This window comes from Sander vitreus, chromosome 19, assembly GCF_031162955.1.
Source record: "Sander vitreus isolate 19-12246 chromosome 19, sanVit1, whole genome shotgun sequence".
NCBI lineage: Eukaryota > Metazoa > Chordata > Actinopteri > Perciformes > Percidae > Sander > Sander vitreus.
Genome location: NC_135873.1, coordinates 11,738,106 through 11,757,862, shown reverse-complemented (window position 1 = coordinate 11,757,862; position 19,757 = coordinate 11,738,106). Strand labels below are relative to the sequence as shown.

The 19,757-nt window shown below is 40.5% G+C and overlaps 1 protein-coding gene across 1 annotated transcript in view; it reads right to left on the bottom strand.

The window, feature by feature from the left end:
- Positions 1–19,757, bottom strand: part of LOC144534099 (protein phosphatase 3 catalytic subunit alpha) — a 69,904-nt gene that overhangs the window by 34,310 nt on the left and 15,837 nt on the right. The window contains exon 2 of the mRNA XM_078275809.1: positions 5,955–6,155. Coding sequence (XP_078131935.1) covers positions 5,955–6,155 — 201 coding nt within the window. The remainder of the gene's footprint in view (positions 1–5,954; positions 6,156–19,757) is intronic.

Below are 19,757 nucleotides of genomic sequence, written 5' to 3'. Positions count from 1 at the left end.
AGGTAAAGCTTTCCAGTATTTCACTTGAATAAAACTAAAATTAGAAAAAATCATTTTGTGCAGCAGAATTTTTTGTCCTTCTCATCTCATCTATCGTTTTGCAAACTCCTCTGATTTATCCTGCGAGCTCTTGAGAGGGTAATGACCATCAGGTTTGGAACCACTGGTGTAAACAATGGTGGCACTATACATACTGGATTTTGAGATTTGAGTGTAAAAATAATAATAATACATCTGCAAATAGTAATTTTACAGATACCGCTAAATTTGCAATAAGCAAATGTTGCCCCGGCTGATTAATCTGTCTAGCTCTACTATGCACATGAGTGACTGTTGCATAACAGCCTACTGAAAAACGTTTAATGGCCTTACAATGATGCACAGAGCAAGCACACTTTACATTAAACTCATACAATTGTCATCCTCACCAAGGTAAGATCTTTTTAAACACAGGGAGTTCCACAACCAAGGTCTTAACATGTTCTTACTAAGAATAAATCACAATTTCACAAGAAATATATAACATTATGAAATGCAAACAGCTAAGGCTAAAAAGACTGAACCATGGAAGCATTTCAGATTCTACCGGTTACCCCAACATCTAATGAAAAATAGCATTTTTGGCTTGAGTAAAACATGTATACTAGTGTTATAGTATGTTCAAGACCAAGCGCCAATAGGGTCGAGCACCCGCACTGCAAACAGGTGTATGAACAGTGTAAAAGCTCGCTGTTGCCTGGTGATGTGGCTGTAGGAGCTCTATTGATGGGTGTGCGAAGGCCATGGGAGCAGCTTGTACTCAGTGGCCTAAGCCAGCTCTGTTCGTCACACGCTCCCCTCCCTTCCACGAAAAACCCCACCTGCCATCTGGCCCAACCAGGAAGTGACTATGTGGATGTGAGAAGCGAAGAGAGAGAGTGAGATAGCTGACATGTCATGGTGCTTTACATCTATGATAAATATTGACTTACTAATTTGCTGACCACGTGTCACGTTGGAATTGCAGGTGTGCTAAGAGGGGAGGTAGAGAGAGGGACAATAAGCAGTCCCTGAGCATGACACAGAGGGACGCAACATGGCAGACGGAGGGAAGGGGACTACGGAGAGAAACGAAAGAAACGTTTATAGAGAATGCTGTGTGAGTTTGGGAGCACAGCAGGATCACGAGCACGTGTAACAGAGAAATCCTTGTTGAAAAAACCTACTGAGTGGGAGAGGGGTTGAGACAGGGGTGTTGAGTGGGAGGGAAAGAAGTGCTTCATCACACACATACACACACACACACACACACCCCTCAGGATCCTCAGATTGCACACAGAACAGGTGGTGTCCACTGTTTATATGAAACACAACAAAGGAAGGAGGTTTACTGGCAGAACCACAGGTTGAACTGGTGTGAAATCTAAAATCAAGACATGTCAGCTTGTGACAGAGCTTCTCAGAAATGGCAATCTGAACACACTGGAAGGTCAGCGTTCAAGCACGCATCACACACAAGCAACCAGATTAATGATGATAATATAGTTTTACATGTCATTAACACAAATTATATCATTTGTCAGTAGTCAGATCCCCCTACTTATCTGTTCGAACCAGTATTAAGCAATAATAAACATCTTAACATAATAATAAACATCTTTCTTTTTGCTCTGAGCTACAGCACAGTGAGAGGACAGGCTCTGAGAAAGATCACAGCTTTCCCTTACTGTGCATATGTGTTTACGTTTCACAAATAGCCTACCGTTTCACTGTGAAAATGAACTTATTTAGTGGTGTTTACTTTAAACTGGAACATTAATACAATTTGGTTGAGGTTCAGTCCGAGTTAGAATTGAAATCATTTGTATACACAAGTTCAGTTTTTCCTTTCACCCCTCTACATTGGGTCCACAGCAGTTCTTTGTCATGCACATGAATCACTCAAAACCCTTTATGAAAGCCAGTTACGTGTATATATGGCTGAATAGTCAGAAATATAGTTATGTTGAACAAGATTTCTCTTAATCCCATGCTTATGTGACGAGAAGACAGAGGCAACAAATTGCCTGTCCAACCCGTTTGCATCTTCTTGTTAAGCTTCACTCTCTTTACTGAGGCCATTATGATAATAGGATATTTTGTCTGGCTGTTAAACATATGAGACCCACACTTTTGTTTACAAAGGGCCATGCATTCATGAATTTAAGTAAGTACGATGCCTGCCAAATATGAGAATAGGCCTCTCTGGACTGGATTTTGAGAATGATCTCGTATTAGGAAATGATGTGTTGCCATAGATGCTTTGAGTAGGTCTGTGGCTCTGATTACAACATCAAAGAAGCCTCATCAGAAAGTCTAATGTAGGAATAGGGCACTTGACCAGGAAGAAAGACAACAATAGACGCACTGGATCTGTGCATATGCATCAGATCATCCTACTACAGTATGTTCCTTCACCTAGGCAGGCATAAATGAGCTCAACTTCAGCTCTAGGGCGCCTTTGAGACAAGCCTTTGAATACGTACTCAACTGTAAAAAAAAAAAAGAAATAAAGAAATAAAATAAAAAAGAAATAAAAAGAAATCTTTTGAAAAATTAGTAGCCACAAAGAAATGTTCATGCTGTTTTCACAGTTAATAACTCAGATAAAAAGAGAGAAATTCATGAAATTACCTTCTTCCAAAGGTTAAAAGGTGTTTTCAAAGTCAGCTGGGTATCGAAACGTCAGCTCTGTCAAGTCTGTGACCCAACTGTGTTTTTAATGCATGAAGCTGCCAACTGAGTGAGTTTAACCAAGCTTGTTCGTTTTGGCTAATTGGATGCACTAAACCTGTGTTTCCTAAAATAAAATGCACTGCTATGGCTAGCCACATGGCCTATGTGTAGCCTGGAGGCACGATGACTCACTTAATTAAGGAAATTAAGTTTTCATTTGACTGTAAGCATGCAGTCCTCTCTTAAAATAACCCAGAGTGTGTGTGTGTTTCAAATCTAACACACGTGTATCTGCAAGTTGTCTAAATCTCCTAATAAATCAAACAAACAGTTCGGGCTGCGCAAGTTATTTTAGGTTAAGATATAGTGCAATTTTGATTGGGATTTGGACCCATGACTAGTTAGTTTCTGTGTCAGTCATAATAACGCCTCAACAAAACACAGTGACAAACAAGGAAGTAAATGTCTGCATTAGAGGTGCTGAAATTAATCAAATAATCGATAATCGGCCGGGCCATAATCGATTATTTCTGTTTTACAATTTAATGTATGCCTAACAACCTTTCTGTTTACATATTCTGTTATGTTCAGGAAGTGCCATGTGTTCAGTGCTGTAGTTTCATGTATCCAGTTTATTTAGTATTAGAGCACTGCAGAATGTTTTGTTTTTGAAGCTATGAATTTAATATCCTATATGGCTTTAATAGAAAAATGTATTTGACGCATCGTGATATCGAATCGAAGACATGATAATCGCAATCGAATCGGGAGATCAGTGAAGATTCACACCTCTAGTCTGCATGTTTTTGTCTCTTAAAGTGAATCATCATCTCTCATTTGTTTAAAATGAAAAACAGGCACTGTTAAGCGGTCCTAAACTTTTAATTTTGGAAATAGGTAAGGCAACAGTACAAAGGAACAATAAATACAAGTGCCTAGGTACAAACTGAAAACTTACAATGATAATAACAACAATCTAACAAAATAACCAGTATTATCAGAATTGACAGTATCAGAATGGCAATAAGTAGGGCAACGATTTTTGAAAATAATCTAATTGCGATTTCGATTCAATATGCGATTATTTTTTAAGCTCTTTGTCTTCTGTATTATTCAACAAAGACAAGCAATACATCATTGTATAGTATGAACTACACAAGATTAGATAGATTAAACAAACTGTTCTTTCCTGGCGGCCAGGCCTGTATGTGATGATGAAATTAGGTGATGCATGAATTTATATGAATATCATCTTTTATTTAACTACTTCAGTCACAGTAGTATACTGAGCACTGACCAAGCCTGGTGGAAACATTCATATGAAAATCAGAAACAAATCACACAAACTGAAGTGCAGATTGCAGAAATATAAAAACAAATATGTGGCTTTACAACACTTAGGTGGTATTTACATTTAATTATCATTTACTGTATTAAACATGTAAACATGTGGATTGCACTTTTTAAACACTGTCTTTGACCTTTACTAGACAGTTAAATAAGTAAAAAATATAGTATATGCAGTATATACAACGGTGTATTTTTTTTTACAGCGCACACAGAGGCACACAGCTGCCTCCAGCCCCCTCCCCTCATGAAGTTGCGTGCCGCGTGCATGACAGCGTCAACATTGCACTCAGAGACAGAGAGGCTATCGTTACGTTAGCAGTAGCATGCTGCTGCTGGTCTTGCCGTGGGATTAACTGTACTAATATAACCGTTGAAACAACGCAGCCACGCTGCTGTGAAAGCTCCCTGAACGTCATTTATCAGAGTCTGGTTTTTATCCCTCTCCTCCACTCCATTTCTCTATAACGGAGCTAGCTAACTGGAGCTAACCGCTAATCAGAGCTAATCGTTGCTAACCGAGCCTTCAGTTCTGCGTGCCTGTAACCATTAACTGCATGTATGGACTCAAGCCCGAATAAAACCCTTCATTTTATTAAAATGGCTATAAAAGTTTTAAACTACAACTCAGAGTTGTTTGAATGACAGAAATCTGCTCAAGGTAGGGCGTAGCGTTAGCGTGCTAAGTTGATGCTTTCTCTGCGGGTGCAGACTGATTCAGTGTTGCCAACTCTTCCAATGAAAGTCGCTAGCACCAGCTCCAAAAGTCGCTAAAAGTCGCTAGATGATGTCATACGCTCATTTGCATATTTTTGACATCATTACGCAAGGTATAAAGCTTAGTGGTTGTGTCAGCAAGGTAGAGCCAAATAATCATAAATTCAATACAGGAATTTATTTTACCTTATAATTATTACTTAGGTAGCCTATCTTTGAAGTAAAAAAAAGAAATTCTACAAAGGGAGTGAAAAAGGTCAATAAAGAATTCTAAAAGAAGGTTGGCTTGCCCAGGTCCAGGCCAGCTCAGCGGCGTCTTTCTCCCGCCGCGTCCTGCTGTCTCTCCTACCTACACCAGCACCCGCACACCCTGTCCCCCTTCTACCTGCCTGCGCACTGTGCTGCTGCACATGAGGAGAGAGGGGAGAGGCTGCTCCGCTGCTCCTCAGTCACAGAACAGAAAACTGTTTTGGCGGCTACAGGAGAGAAATACCTCACATGCTCGCTGGACAATACTGATTTGACGCTAGTCGCTTTTTTGAAAAAAAGTCGCTAAGGGGGTCTGAAAAGTCGCTAAATCTAGCGACAAAGTTGCTAAATTGGCAACACTGGACTGATTTGCTCTTGCGAGTCACGTGACCAAATCACAGCCTTTGCGATTAGGAAATCTCGTCTTAACATATCGCGATATTATCGCAAATGCAATTAATCGTTCAGCCCTAGCAATAAGCAATGTTCACACGACAAAGTTGAATGGGTTTTGAAGTGCATGAGGGCACAAATTTCAGTGGCCTCACATCCCAGTGTCTCCTCTGGGAAAAATACTATTCGTATATTTGTTGCTGGAGACATCCAACTGTGTGGGATTTCTATAGGGCTGCAATTGATACCGATTATTTGCATTATCGATTAATGAAAATGTTCTGTAATGCACAAGGTGACGTCTTGTCTTGTTTGGCTAGCGGTATAAAACCAGAACCTATTCAGTTTACTGTCACAAAGAAAAGCAGTAAAATCCTCACAGTCTGGAGGCTAGAATCAATAAAGGTTCAGTATTTTTGCTAGAAATAACGTATTAAACAAAATAATTGATGATCAAAATATTTGCAGACTAATTTTCAGTCAATTGACTAATGGAATCATTGTTTAAGCTCGACTCTGATGACAAACCCAATGTGCTAAATGAGACTACTGACCTGTCACAGGGGCCTCGATGTCCAGCAGGTTCTTCTCTGCACGCAAGATTGTGGCGCCCTCTCCTATGAGCCTCAAGGCCACCGCTTCCTCCACGCGGCCTTCCTTGGTTAGGTGTGCTTTCAGCACATCCACTTTGGGCTTCCCATCGCTGTCAAACACCTCTTTAGCCGTCAGTCGGTGACTGGGAGGGAACGGGACAGCTGCAAGGGTTAAAAAATAAAAAAAACATAATTACGGCTACTTTCATTACATATTTACAGCGCTTTATTATACTTTTCATTGAGAAAAGGCTTATAAAAGATACAGTTAATTCCATACCACTGGGCAAAATGAATTAAAGCCGTTTGATTAGCAGGTACAGACCCACACAGTTTCTAGTTTGCTTGACAATATTCATAGCCAGAGAGATTACACTTTGAAAATGAAGCACAGAAGAAAAATGCTTTCATTAACATAAAAAGCCTTTCATATTGAGTATTATCTTGCATATGTAACAACTTCTATATTTAAACATGCTCAGTTTTATGTGCGTGATTAGAAGAAGAGAGACATCATCTTCAGTGTGACATGCATTTACTTATTTGTCAGTCACAATTATTTAAGAGAGTAAAATTATGTGTATTTCAGAGAGGCTTGAAGGCATCATGGAAATTGGACTAAACAAATCCACAACAAATCTCTGTTACTGTCAATTTAATTAGTGGCTTATAAAAGAATAGCTTCAGAGAAATCCAATGTGTTCCAACAATGTTTGGATACAACTCATGCATTCAAAAGCCTGAAAGCTGTTTGCATGCATTTTCATTTAAAACAGTGAACTTTCCAACCTAATCACAGTACAAAGAAATAGATGGTGCACATTTTCTATGCAAATAGCCCAGTGAGTCTTTAGACAGAGATTGAATGGAAAGCGTGGTCTTGTAACAAAAGAACAGAAACCCCACAATGCAATTCTTTAAAATAGACCTTGTGTCAATGCCATTTTAGCAGCTGACATCGAACAGGTAAAAAGTAACTTAATAAAAAAACATAATTTAAAAAGGTACTTTTAGTGGACTATGCCTAAACAAAAGCCGAGTCTGTTAATACTTCATTTCTTACAACCCCCTGATGAGCATATTACTTACTGACAGCAAAGGTACAAAAAGGACATATTTAAACACCACTTCCTGTGGACTTTTAAATTCAGCAGATTAAAAAAATAAGACTTAGCTCTTAATTAGCGTCCATATGCAGACTTGGCACATAGCATACGGGGTGTGACTAATGCACTAAGCCAGTGGCAAATACTGTTAAGTTGATGGCTGTGTGTGTGTGAGTGTTTGCGTTAACATCCATCCTTCCCAAAGGTGACATCAGCGGTAATCAGACCTGCACTTTATCTGTGTCACACTATGCTTAGTGACAGACGATATTTGGGATCTCAACTACAGTATCTGAAGCTTTCAAACAGGTGTATGTTGAAGTTGCAGATTTAACTGGACTTGCAGATTTGTACCCCTGAATATTTTCAGCATTACTAAACGGTCTAAATCCCCAAGGCACAAGAGGCAGGCTATCTGACTGATGAGAACGTATACATTTCTCTACACTCGTACTAAAATATAACGCTTGATCCACTTAGATAAAACTCTTAACATTGCCTAAAGCCAACAACAGATGAAGAGGAAACCTATTTCTGATATCTGAAAGTCAACATTATGATGCTGGTAAGCTATTTTTCCTCTTTGCTCCGGCCACCATCTGCATACTTATGACCAAAATGGGCTCTTAACACAAACTATGTTCAAGCCAAATAAATACTCCATGTGCTTCAACAAATCTTTTAAAACAATATCAGCCTAAATCTCCAGAAGTTATATGGGGCATTCAGAAATAGAGCGATAGAATTACTCAAGGCCCCAGGTTGGCCTCCCCTGAGCAGCTGCTGTGCAACTGTAGCCCAAGGGCAGGTCCTTGGGGTTTTTGACTTGTACGACTACACCACACTGGCCCCTGAGATGTTGGAGACATACAGCGTGAACATTCGTGTGAACTGTTACGAACCTGTTTGGGGGGGCATTTTCCTCAAGAACTGAATGACATGACAAGCTAGGTCAAGAATCTGCAAAATATTAAGTAACAAATTAGAAGTATCAATTTGAGTTGGCTGTCATGATAAACTCCATGTAAATGTGAAGAACTGTCGGAAAAGGGCAGAGGGTACAGTGCTTACAATATTTTCCTTCGCCCACATTGTTAGCCAATTAGGCATTACTGAAATGACAGGTAAACTCCCAATGCAGTCTGCCGCAACCACACTGCTCTTGAATTGGAGCTTCATGGGACTAAACCAAGTTATTTATTAACTCTCTCTGCAAAAAAACAAAACATATTCTGTGTGGAGAGGTAGCTGGTAACAACACGGGGTGTTTGGGAAAACCATATATTTAATGGTTGTAACTGTTATTCAATATTGTTTCCGTGAAAAACAATCTGCATCACTCAAACCGTTAAAATATCGCCATGTGACCCAATGTCAGCCTTTGAGTTGACTATATAGCACTTTTGCAGAAGATTGGAGTTCAGTGCAGTAGAAGAACAGTGCAACAGTTGATAGCATCAGAGTAGCCGTGGATGTTGACCACATCTGCTCGAACTGAAGTGACAAAACATAACACATCCTTACGTTAAAAAACAGTGAGGAATAACATTATTCTTTAATAGAAATAACCCGCGTGAAAGCTGTGGTTGTTGGCGCCCTGGCATCCTTTTAACACATCATCCTTCCATTTCCTACGGTCTTGACAATGGAACACTGTGAACTCTTCCCCTGTGGAATTTCTAACAACCCTCTTATTAAAAGGAGTAATACCCACCGCTGCCAAAACATTACATGACACATTGTAATGGTTGGTTCTACGCTCTAAAGAAAAAAGGCGTTACCCCCATGACAAAAATGAAAAGTCCTGAGAAAAGGAAAAAGCGTAATGTGGATTAACAACTCAGTCAAGACCGAACAATCATCAAACTTTTGTTGCGTTGTTTGAACAAGAAAATAAATGGTGATGTCAAATATGGCATTAAAAAAACGGGCCACATCTTTGTCAGTCATTGCTGTAATTAACCGTTCAAATATGAGCTATTGTCAGTCAAAACAGAAAAACTAAATCTCAACCCTTTTCTTCCCAAAAGCAGCATCAGAACGTTCCCCCACAGCAATTGTTGCATCTATTCTTCCATACAGAGCTTTATAGTTAAGCTGACCTGAGGCTATCGGCCTGAAACCCAAGTATAACTCAAAAACGGTCTAAATTAGTCGGTTGCCATTGTCTTCATACATTTTTCCAATTCTCTGTTCCCTTCTGTTATGTAACTGTGAAATTGCACTGCAGCCTCGACTCTCGCATGAGAGAGTAATGATGAGAAAGTGAGAGAGGTTCAGAGAGGATGAAAAAAAACAAATCTGCAGTCTGATTTAACTTTACCTGGTAATTTGTCTCAGATTAGTATTGTAATTTCCAAGATACAAATTAAAGCCATCCATCAGCCTTAAGGTTTAAACATTACTAGACCACTAAACCTCTGAATGTCTGGAGGGTGTGCTAAATGGACTTTAAAGTTGATCTAATGAAAGTGTACTCTCTCGTGTTGGTCAGCAAGATTTATGGCAAGATTTAATGAGTTCCTTCTTCGGTGGATTAGCGCCGAGTCTTAGGTCTTGAACTCACAAAGCTTTAGATCATCAACCCCGGCAGCCACCTTTGTTCACGCAACATTCGTAAGTAGAATAACTATCCCAGAGTATAGAAGACATTCAGGTGTGAGACGCCGGGTGCAGTGCATCTGAAACTGCTGAGAAACAGGCAACTTGAAATGTTCAAGTTGATGTAGTTCAGAGTTTATGTGATCTCTCGGAAGAACAACACAGCAGGAGGTGCGCAGTCGTATGGTGCTGGACAGATCAGCCTAATTGGAGCGAGTGAGACGGACTGCTGCAGAGCTCACAAGGCAGCCCCTGGCTTCATTTAGCGAAGAACACGGAGTGCAACCTTGATGTTGAACTGGCAGGCCTGACGTCTACAATTCCTGCTTATCTTCTCCCTTCTTGGCCTTGTCAGCTGTCTGAAAGTTGTGTGTGCTACACCTTGCATTAGAAATACAGAATAAACAACAGTACAGTCACATTCAGTGATATTCAGGAGATATTTCTGGAATACAGACGACAACTACTGAGCAAAAAACAAACAACAAAACATGCCTGTACTTTGTGCTGTATAACATCAGAAATTGTTTAAGAAGTGCTTTTATTGATAAAGTGGTAATACAGCGCCGCTCACACAATATGGCCAGTCAATCGATATATCGATATAGTGCCACAACTAGCAGCCATGGTGGTTTATTTTTATCAACTGCACAGCAATACCTATAGTAAACATTGACTGTGGCTGCCCTAGACGGTTATGAAGAGCAAGCTATCTGCGAATAACTGCTTCTGTATTAAGTCAGCACTGTCCAAGCTGAGTTGGGACTGTGGCCAATAAGTGGGAATTGATTAAACAAATGAATTCCTTTAAAAACCGTACAGACACAGCAGACTGCTTGGCGAGAAAGGCGACAACCCATAATAAATTATTACAATTCCAGGGCCAGAAACATAAATCCCGCGATGCACAGCATTTTTCCATCAGATGCCAAATTGACCCCCAAGAAATTGCTGATGGTGCATGATGCAGCGGGAGCCCTCGCGAAGCGTGGGCGAGACTTGGGTTGTCACTGTCCACCTCAAACCCTCTGCCCCCTTCCACCAGACCAGCAATTTTCCTCCCCCAAGACTCAGCATGGCCAGTGGAAATCTCAGCATGACCAACAGGGAGCTGAGACCGAACAAAGACTCCAGAACTATGTGCGAGTGCAACAAAGGTCAGTTCATACAAAGCATAGAATACCAGAAGTAATTTGACTGCATGGTCAGATGTTGTTATGCAAAGGCAGTGTGCTGTCTGATCTAAAGCGCGATACTGATCTTTACTTCCTTACATGCACAAAACAGCAGTCACAATTCCTCTGGTCCATTTGCCTTTTTCGCACGATGGCGTTGTGCTCTTTATCCTCGGGCAAGGTTACGTGGCTGGCAGAATTAGCAAGAAGTTGAAACTCGCTATCTGATCAAATGGTACGTAAATACCAGTGCCGGACGGATTATGACACAACGGGCTCCTTGGCACAGATATGTAAAAGGCCCCCCACAACTCCTACACGATGCAAAACACCCAGACTGGAAGAGACACAAAGCCACCACAGAACCATGCAGCCGTGTCGTTTGTGGACGTTCCGTGTTTTGTTTTGGGGCTGTAACAGTTTGTGTATTTGTACCGAACCATCATGGTACGGAGGTCACGGTCTGGTGCAGACAGCCTCACGTACAAAACATGGTATGAAAACTGATGCGTGTAATGTGGAACCAAAGGTCCCAATAGCTGTACGCCATTAGAAACGTATGCTGAGGTTAGCACAACACACGGATTGGCGTGAGTCAATCACACCATAACGAGTGCAAATGAAATGCTGGAGCTGGACGACCCGCCTGCGAGTTCCCGGTCAGCTACAACAGCAACAGAGAGAGAAAGTTGTGTATAAGACAAGGAAAGTGTGTCAGCGTTGTTCCACCATTGTCGGGTATGTGAAAGGAAACACATCTGACATGCTAACGCACATTCGACAGCATCGCCCAGATGTGCCGATCACAGGAATGAAAAATGTTTGGGTGCTGTGTTTAAATCTAGCCAAGGTGGAACTAATTGAAACACTCTTGATGCACAAGTATTTTGTATTATTCCATGTATTTTATGGCCTATTGTGACCTTTTGGGAAAGTTTGTTCAGTGTGTAATACCGAAGTTTGAAATGTTCCTTATTTTATCATGAAAATAGTAAACCAAAGTCGCCAGTGGTCAAAATGTTATCTCTGTCCCCACTAAATGATGTTCATCTCTGACACTTGCACTACTGTATGTTCAAAATAAATGACAAGAAACTTATCTTTATGCATTTGATTTTTTTTCCGCTGTACCAGACTCGCATGGAACCATGACTTTTGTGAACCGTTACCCCCAGTCTCTTTGTGTTCGTTTTGGGTCTCTTTCTGGGACACTTTGCATTTGCAGAATACGGGTCTGTTCAGTAATCCATCCATGGGTAAGACAACACAACCAAAGTGGAGGGGTATGCGGCAGTATTTGTTTGCAATAGGCAACACACATAAAGAAGAAAAACACCCAGTAGCACATCAACAAATGTGGAAAGAACAGTATAATGGAGCTGCACTATATGCATGAGATGAATCTGCTATTGACAGTACAGAAATGAAAAAATTCAATCACACTCAGACTTTCATTTCAGTTGGAAGCCTTTTAGTTATAAAGCATCCGCTGTGTGTGGTGAATGCTTGAGGACGACTGCCAAGTGTTCAATAGGGCACCAAGAGTGTGCAAGTCATTCTCCACTGATAGCCTCGGTTTGTTAATTCAATTACGCATTTAATTAGAGTGGGATATGTTTAGGAGTCCAGGATGAACGCATGACTTCTGTAGGCGGTAGGAAACAAAGGACATACTGTACATCAGAAAGCACCTTGACTTCAAATGTCATCTGGCAGCAGTTTCCTTGCTTCACTATTACACCACCATGGAGTCCATTCAGAAGCTGATTACCTGACATGCATAATGCAAAAGATAAGGCTATCTTTGCTGACTACAAAGAACTGCAGCAGCTGAACCATATAATGCACTAATTCATGAGGTGATAAATTATTTGCAATACCTACCTCACACACATAAACCAGTTTGATGTCAATGTCAGGGCTGAAATTGGTGCTCTCCCTCTACAACCCATCTAGTAAGCCTAAACACTGTCAATCAATAATTCAAGTCTATAGAAATAATGCATCCCTTACATACAATTAATACAATATAAATTCCAGTTACACAATAACGCCCACAGTCCACAGTAGAAATTGTGTATTGCAATATCCTAAATTTTTTTAGGAGGCTGCCATTTTAATTTAGAGATGATTCTTGAGCAAAGAAATCATAAAACAGAAATGAATGGTAGGCTAAGCCAGCAAAAACAACCTTCTTTCAGAGTCAAAACGGCTTTGAGTCAGCATAGAATACACCATTTTCCACATGTAAGATTCAAAAAAGCAATACTGTGTGCCTTAATGGATAATAAAAGAATTGCACTCGAAGACGACAAGGGAAATTTGGTCTTTTAAGGTAGCCCTTAAAAAATGACCCTAAACTGAATGAGCAGTTGTACAGTTTAAGTTGTTTGATAATTTTGCAAAAGCAAGGTTAACAGGCTGGATTCCATAATTGAGCCGATTCAGCAGCACAACTAAATCCATACACCTAGTATTGGTAATTGTGACTCTGTACAGCAAAGATATTGTGTTATATGAAGACGTATTAAAATGGAAGTCCACCTATAGAACATATAAGCCTCCCATCTGGCCACCGAGGACAGACCGGTAGGTATTAAGGATAACCTAGTTAATCATTTGTACATACAAATTATCAATCGTGTCCTCAAATTAATAATTTGGGCTCCTGCACTACTCAATTTGCTCCCTGTAATTAATAATTCATGCCCTAAAATTACAAAATTGAGCCTTCAAATGACTTAATTTCCTCTAATTAATAGAACACTCGTCTAATACAATTGTTGAGTTAAAAACCTTAATTCCAATGAAGTCGGGACGTTGTGTAAAACATAAATAAAAACAGAATACAATGATTTGCAACCTATAATCAATTGAATACACTACAAAGACAATATATTTAATGTATATTCACTCATTTTGAATTTGATGCCTGCAACACGTTCCAAAAAGGCTGGGACGGGGGCATGTTTACCACTGTGTTACATCACCTTTCCTTTTAACAACACTCAATAAGTGTTTGGGAACTGAAGACACTAATTGTTGAAGCTTTGTAGGTGGAATTCTTTCCCATTCTTGCTTGATGTACGACTTCAGTTGCTCAACAGTCTGTCTGTTGTCAAATTTTGCGCTTCATAATGCGCCAGACATTTTCAATGGGAGACAGGTCTGGACTGCAGGCAGGCCAGTCTAGTACCCGCACGCTTTTACTACGAAGCCACGCTGTTGTAACACATGCAGAATGTGGCTTGGCATTGTCTTGCTGAAATAAGCAGGGACGTCCCTGAAAAAGACGTTGCTTGGATGGCAGCATATGTTGCTCCAAAACCTGCATCTTTCAGCATTAAATGGTGCCTTCACAGATGTGCAAGTTACCAATGCCGTGGGCACTAACACACCGCCAGTCTACACATTGCTTTTGAGCTCTGCGCTGATAACAATCTGGATGGTCCTGTTCCTCTTTGGCCCAGAGGACATTATGTCCAGGATTTCCAAAAACAATTTGAAACGTGGACTCGTCAGACCACAGCACACTTTTCCACTTTGCGTCAGTCCATCTCAGATGAGCTCGGGCCCAGAGAAGCTGGCGGCGTTTCTGGGTGTTGTTGATATAAGGCTTTCGCTTTGCATGGTAGAGTTTTAACTTGCGCTTGTAGATGTAGCGACGAACTGTGTTAACTGACAATAGTTTTCCGCAGTGTTCCTGAGACCACGTGGTGATATCCTTTACACAATGATGTCGGTTTTTAATGCAGTGCCGCCTGAGGGATCGAAGGTCACGGGCATTCAATGTTGGTTTTCGGCCTTGCCTCTTACGTGCAGAGATTTCTCCAGATTCTCTGAATCTTTTGATATTCTGATATTATGTACTGTAGATGATGAAATCCCTAAATTCCTTGTACATTGAGAAACTTTCTTTAACTGTGGACTATTTGCTCACGCAGTTGTTCAAAGTGGTGAACCTCGCCACATCCTTGAGCCTTTTGGGGATGCTCCTGTTATACCCAATCATGACACAAAAAAAAAGCAAAGTTTCAGTTTGAGCATTAAATATCTTGTCTTTGTAGTGTATTCAATTGGTTATAGGTTGAAAAGGATTTGCAAATCATTGCATTCTTGTTTTATTTACGTTTTACACAACGTCCCAACTTCATTGGAAATGGGGTTTGTACATTGGATGGTGTATTAAGGCCGTTTTACAGTCGCCGCATCCGAGCTGGGGCTCGCCAATGTGACGTCAAAATGATGTAGATCTTGATGGCACGCCAGATCTTGGAGTGCGCGTCCAGAGGGAGCGCACCACTCTTTTTTTTCAGCGGCGCACGACAAAGCGGAAACAGGAAGCATGAACGAGCTCCTGGGCAAGTGACTGCAAGTCTCTCTTGTAATCTTACTGGGTTAAGATGAGTTATTTTATGGTGAATGAAAGGCTTTCCGACCAAGTAGGTCATCGAATCAAATCGAAGCATTGACGTCAATGCTGCTGCCAGTTCTGTTGTCGTTTACCTTTTTCTTCTTCTTCTAGTCCGTAGAAATAGCAAAGTCGATAGCCTTTCCTCATTAGCGCCACCTCTGTTCAGGAGAAGACTGCAACTAGTGTAGCGACCACCACACGCGAGTATAAACAGTTACGGCGCTCCCATGACGTCACACTGGCGCTCGACAGGTCGGCTGCAGCGAGTATACCACGCGTGTCAGCATTCCTCCTTGCTGCTCAGCTTTGGTTACATGGAGCACGGACGCCGCTGTGTAATGCACTGAAAAAAAAACTGTACAATTTAAATGGGCCACTTAGGTTTAATAGTTTAATTCTCTTTCAAAAAAAGAAGAGAAAAAAGGGGGATCTATTTCAGGTAGTGACACAACGCTTTTATCTTTGTCACCCCACTTTTTATTTTGCGGAATAACGTTTCTGTTCTGTAAATTCATGTTCGCAAATTCTCAATTTGAGGCTACTTATACCTATTTGTGTGCTTATATTTATACGTGTATGCAAATTATCTAAATTTCACCCGATACTTGCTGCAACTTGGATGTTTAATATCTTTTCAACCTACATTACCCTAAACTATTTCACATTTAAGAAAGACAAAAAATATTTGTTTGTACTGGTACAGAACACATCCCAAGCTTCGAAAGCGTATATACTGCACATTTTCAATATAGTCAATAGCCTGTGGTCAATGTCATAGCTAATTGTAGCTGTAATGACTAGAGGTGTGAATCTTCACTGATCTCCCGATTCGATTACGATTGTCATGTCAGCGATTCGATATCTTGATGCATCACGATGCGTCAAATACATTTTTCTATTAAAGCCATATAGGATATTTAATTCATAGCTTCAAAAACAAAACATTCTGCAGTGCTCTAATACTAAATAAATCGGATACATAAAACTACAGCACTGAGCACATGGCACTTGCTGAATGTGCAAAACATAACAGAATATGTAAACAGAAAGGTTGTTAGGCATACATTAAATTGTAAAACAGAAATAATCGATTATGGCCCGGCCGATTATCGATGCAGCATCGTCCATGTCCACGATTCGATGCATCGATTATTTGATTAATTTCAACACCTCTAGTAATGACCATAACTTTCATTAAATGCTACGAGTGGACAGGAGTTGCTGACCATCATCATCTGCTGCAGCAGCAGCGGTATAAGCTTTTACATCGCATAAACAAACAGGAGTGATATTAGATACAAGTGAGTAAAAAGGGTTGCCAGGGAAACAGCACTGAAGAGTCTCAGTTTTAATCTTTCATCCATCAAACTATTGGCTTAAAAATGAGTCGCCGGCAGCATGTTAGATCCAAGGCTGGAAATAGGAGCAGAAGCCTTATCATACATATTCCACTGTTGTATAGCAGAATGTGAGGAACACAAACATAAGAAGTGTGATGGTGCATCTGAAACTACAGCTGTTCACTGCAACAACATGTGGCTGTCTCAACAGAGGTTCCCATCAATGACAGTTATCTCGGGATCCTCATTATTAAGATAGACAGGTCGAACACTAAACAAGCCAACAATACACCCGAAAGACCTGCATCCATCCTGCCATGGCTGTCAGGGTTATCAAAGACCATCAAACTCTGACAGAAAATAGCCCATAGCAGAGTTTTAGAGACCCGGCCAACAGCAATTTGAGAGTGAGTGACAAGCAAACGTTAATCCTGCTGCTGGCTCAACAGATTTTACATGAGAGATGTAGAAAGCGTTAGCAGCAGCAGGTGATCAAAATGCACCGCTGCACAGACAGCACTCTGACTACAGTAAGTCCCTGATTAATTAGTGAGGATAGGGCTGAAGCGTGGGAGGCTGGCGTGGGTGAATGGAGGGATGGATAAATGTACGGGTATGTATGCAAGGATGGACAGATGGGAGTAGGGCGGCAGATGCTTTGGTGGGGGGGTGGATAGGCATTTTTTAAGGGATGTTCCTACACTAGTTTTCTGGGGGGGTGGTGGGGTGTGTGGCGAGCCATCAATGTAGCAGCCGATCAATGACACAGTGAGAGGCCGGGCAGGGCCCTGGATCACGGCTGGCAAATGACTTCAGTGATTTGGAGCTGAAGTGGGGGAGGTGCATGAGTCAGGGAGAGTGAAATGATCAGTCAATGAAATAAAAATGCATTCACACGGTCAAGAGAAAGGAGAAAAAAAAAGTGTGCTGGGTACAGAGCACCTGTCAGTAGAGCTGGGCTATATGGCAAAAAATAAGATCACGATAATTTATTCCATATTGATCAATATCGATATTTATCACAATATATAATTTGATAATGCTGCCAGTTTGAAGAGTATCCTGACAATGACTGAAGCCTGAAGAAACCAGAGGGTTCATAAGTTACACTTTAGAATCTAGTTTATTAACAGAAAAAAAATAGAATAACATAATGTAACATTTAACTGTGCAAACATGGCTTGGTTTAGAATATATTTTGTGATAAAAGAATATATTGAATAACCTCTAAATGTAAACATTTAACTTTGCAAATATGCTTTATCTGCCTTAACAAAACAGTACAAGTTAGTAATGTAAATGCAAATAATGTAAATAAAACTAAAAGCTGTGACTACTATCACATTCACTTTTCATATGGTGCAATGGTCGCAAAAGACCACACGATTGATATTTGTTTTTCAGCCCCGCTAGCGCTGCTAACAGCAGAAGAACCACTAGGACGTTGGACTAACGTAAACATGGGCCCGCATTTTCAAACTCTGGGTGAGGTCGCGGGGATGGTACCTTTTCAAGTGACAGAAAAGATTGGTTGCGTTTCCCGTCTTGGTCAGTTTTGCAGACTGTGTTAATCTGCGCTTCTTCACTTTTGAGATATCCAAACCACTTCCATGTAATTGACGTTGCGTTACCTTTTTTGTCAACAATTTCCTCAGCTTTGGAGTTCCCTTTCACCGTTGATTTCGTACCCATGCCCCTCGGTTCCACTCATTTCTTCCATTTTCTTAGCCGCTGGTAGCTCAAACAATGCTGTGTGTAGGAAATGGGCGTGTACTTTGACGTGCAAGCCAAAAACTTCTTCTTCTTCTACTAGTGACATTTTTTGGCGATTGGAAAAAATTTTTTGCTGTGCATTACCGCCACCTTCTGAAATGGAATGGCGTTTATTTCTGCTGTGTGATAGGCTGTCAGATCTATCCATATCGAGTAAAATATGTCCAAAGTTAATCATCGTTATCGACCTGAATTTTATAGCAATCCCATATCGAGATGTTTTATCGCCCAGCCCTACCTGTCAGTCTCTCAAAAAACGATCCACTCCCTGAATCACAGTTCACTGGATGGGATGTCCCTGCAGATTTACCATGCTCACACAACTTGTAGCACACCCTGACGACAGACAGTCAAGTCAGTCCACTGTGAAACTGTGAAAGCCTTATTAAATATTGACACCATGATAGAGCTATCATTTCTTCTCTAAGCAAAAAGTGGCAGTATTTAGGTAGAGCAGCTTTTTGGATGGAATCTTTAAGGTCTACTTTTCAACTGATCAAGACACTAAGCAAAATGGGTGGCTTTTGTTTTATTCAGCAATGTAAGATTCAAATAGTAAGTATGGTCAATGTAGGAAAATGATGGAAATATGTGAGCATTTTATCATATCAGTGATTCTTTCTGCTTCAGTGATTTTACATTTAGATAAATCGTGAATCATGTTAAAAGCATGCTGCTGAAATCTAGAGATCCACCAATCTGACGCTGAATCAGTTTTGGTGTCGATACCGACTGATAAACAGATCTGGTCTCAGCCAAGACATGACCAATCTGCATTATGTTTCTTTATCAATGTCATAAAATTCAGTGTTTCGGTCATTGCGGGCCAGAGGTTTTTGGGCCATTGCTATCTCTGGCCTCACGTTAGCTTACATTAAAATGATTTAAATTAATTGAACACGTAATTTGGTAAAAAGAGAGTCCTGGTATAAGCTAGGTACTCGGTATTGAGTTGAGGTATCAGCATTGGAACTGGGGGAGAAACCGTTAGTGCATCCCTAAAACCGTCTTAGCTCATCCAACTTTCAACTGTGCCAGTTTTTGCCATTATAATGTCTACACCACTGCAATTTCCACATAAGTTGCCACATACATCAAAATAAAATTCAAAACATCTCTAGAAGACAAACTACACTAATACATACAAATATATAAAAACTTTGGCAAATTCAAATGATTGTAAATAGGATGGGATTTCCTTTTTTACTTAATGGAAACAAAAGTGCAAGCAATCTATAGCAAGAAGTGCGATTGGTATGATTTCAGTGCTGGCTTTCCTGACTAGTGTGAAGCCTTATCCTAGGCTAAATACATTTTTCCAAAGAATCACCTTGAATCACCGAAACTGGGCCGAT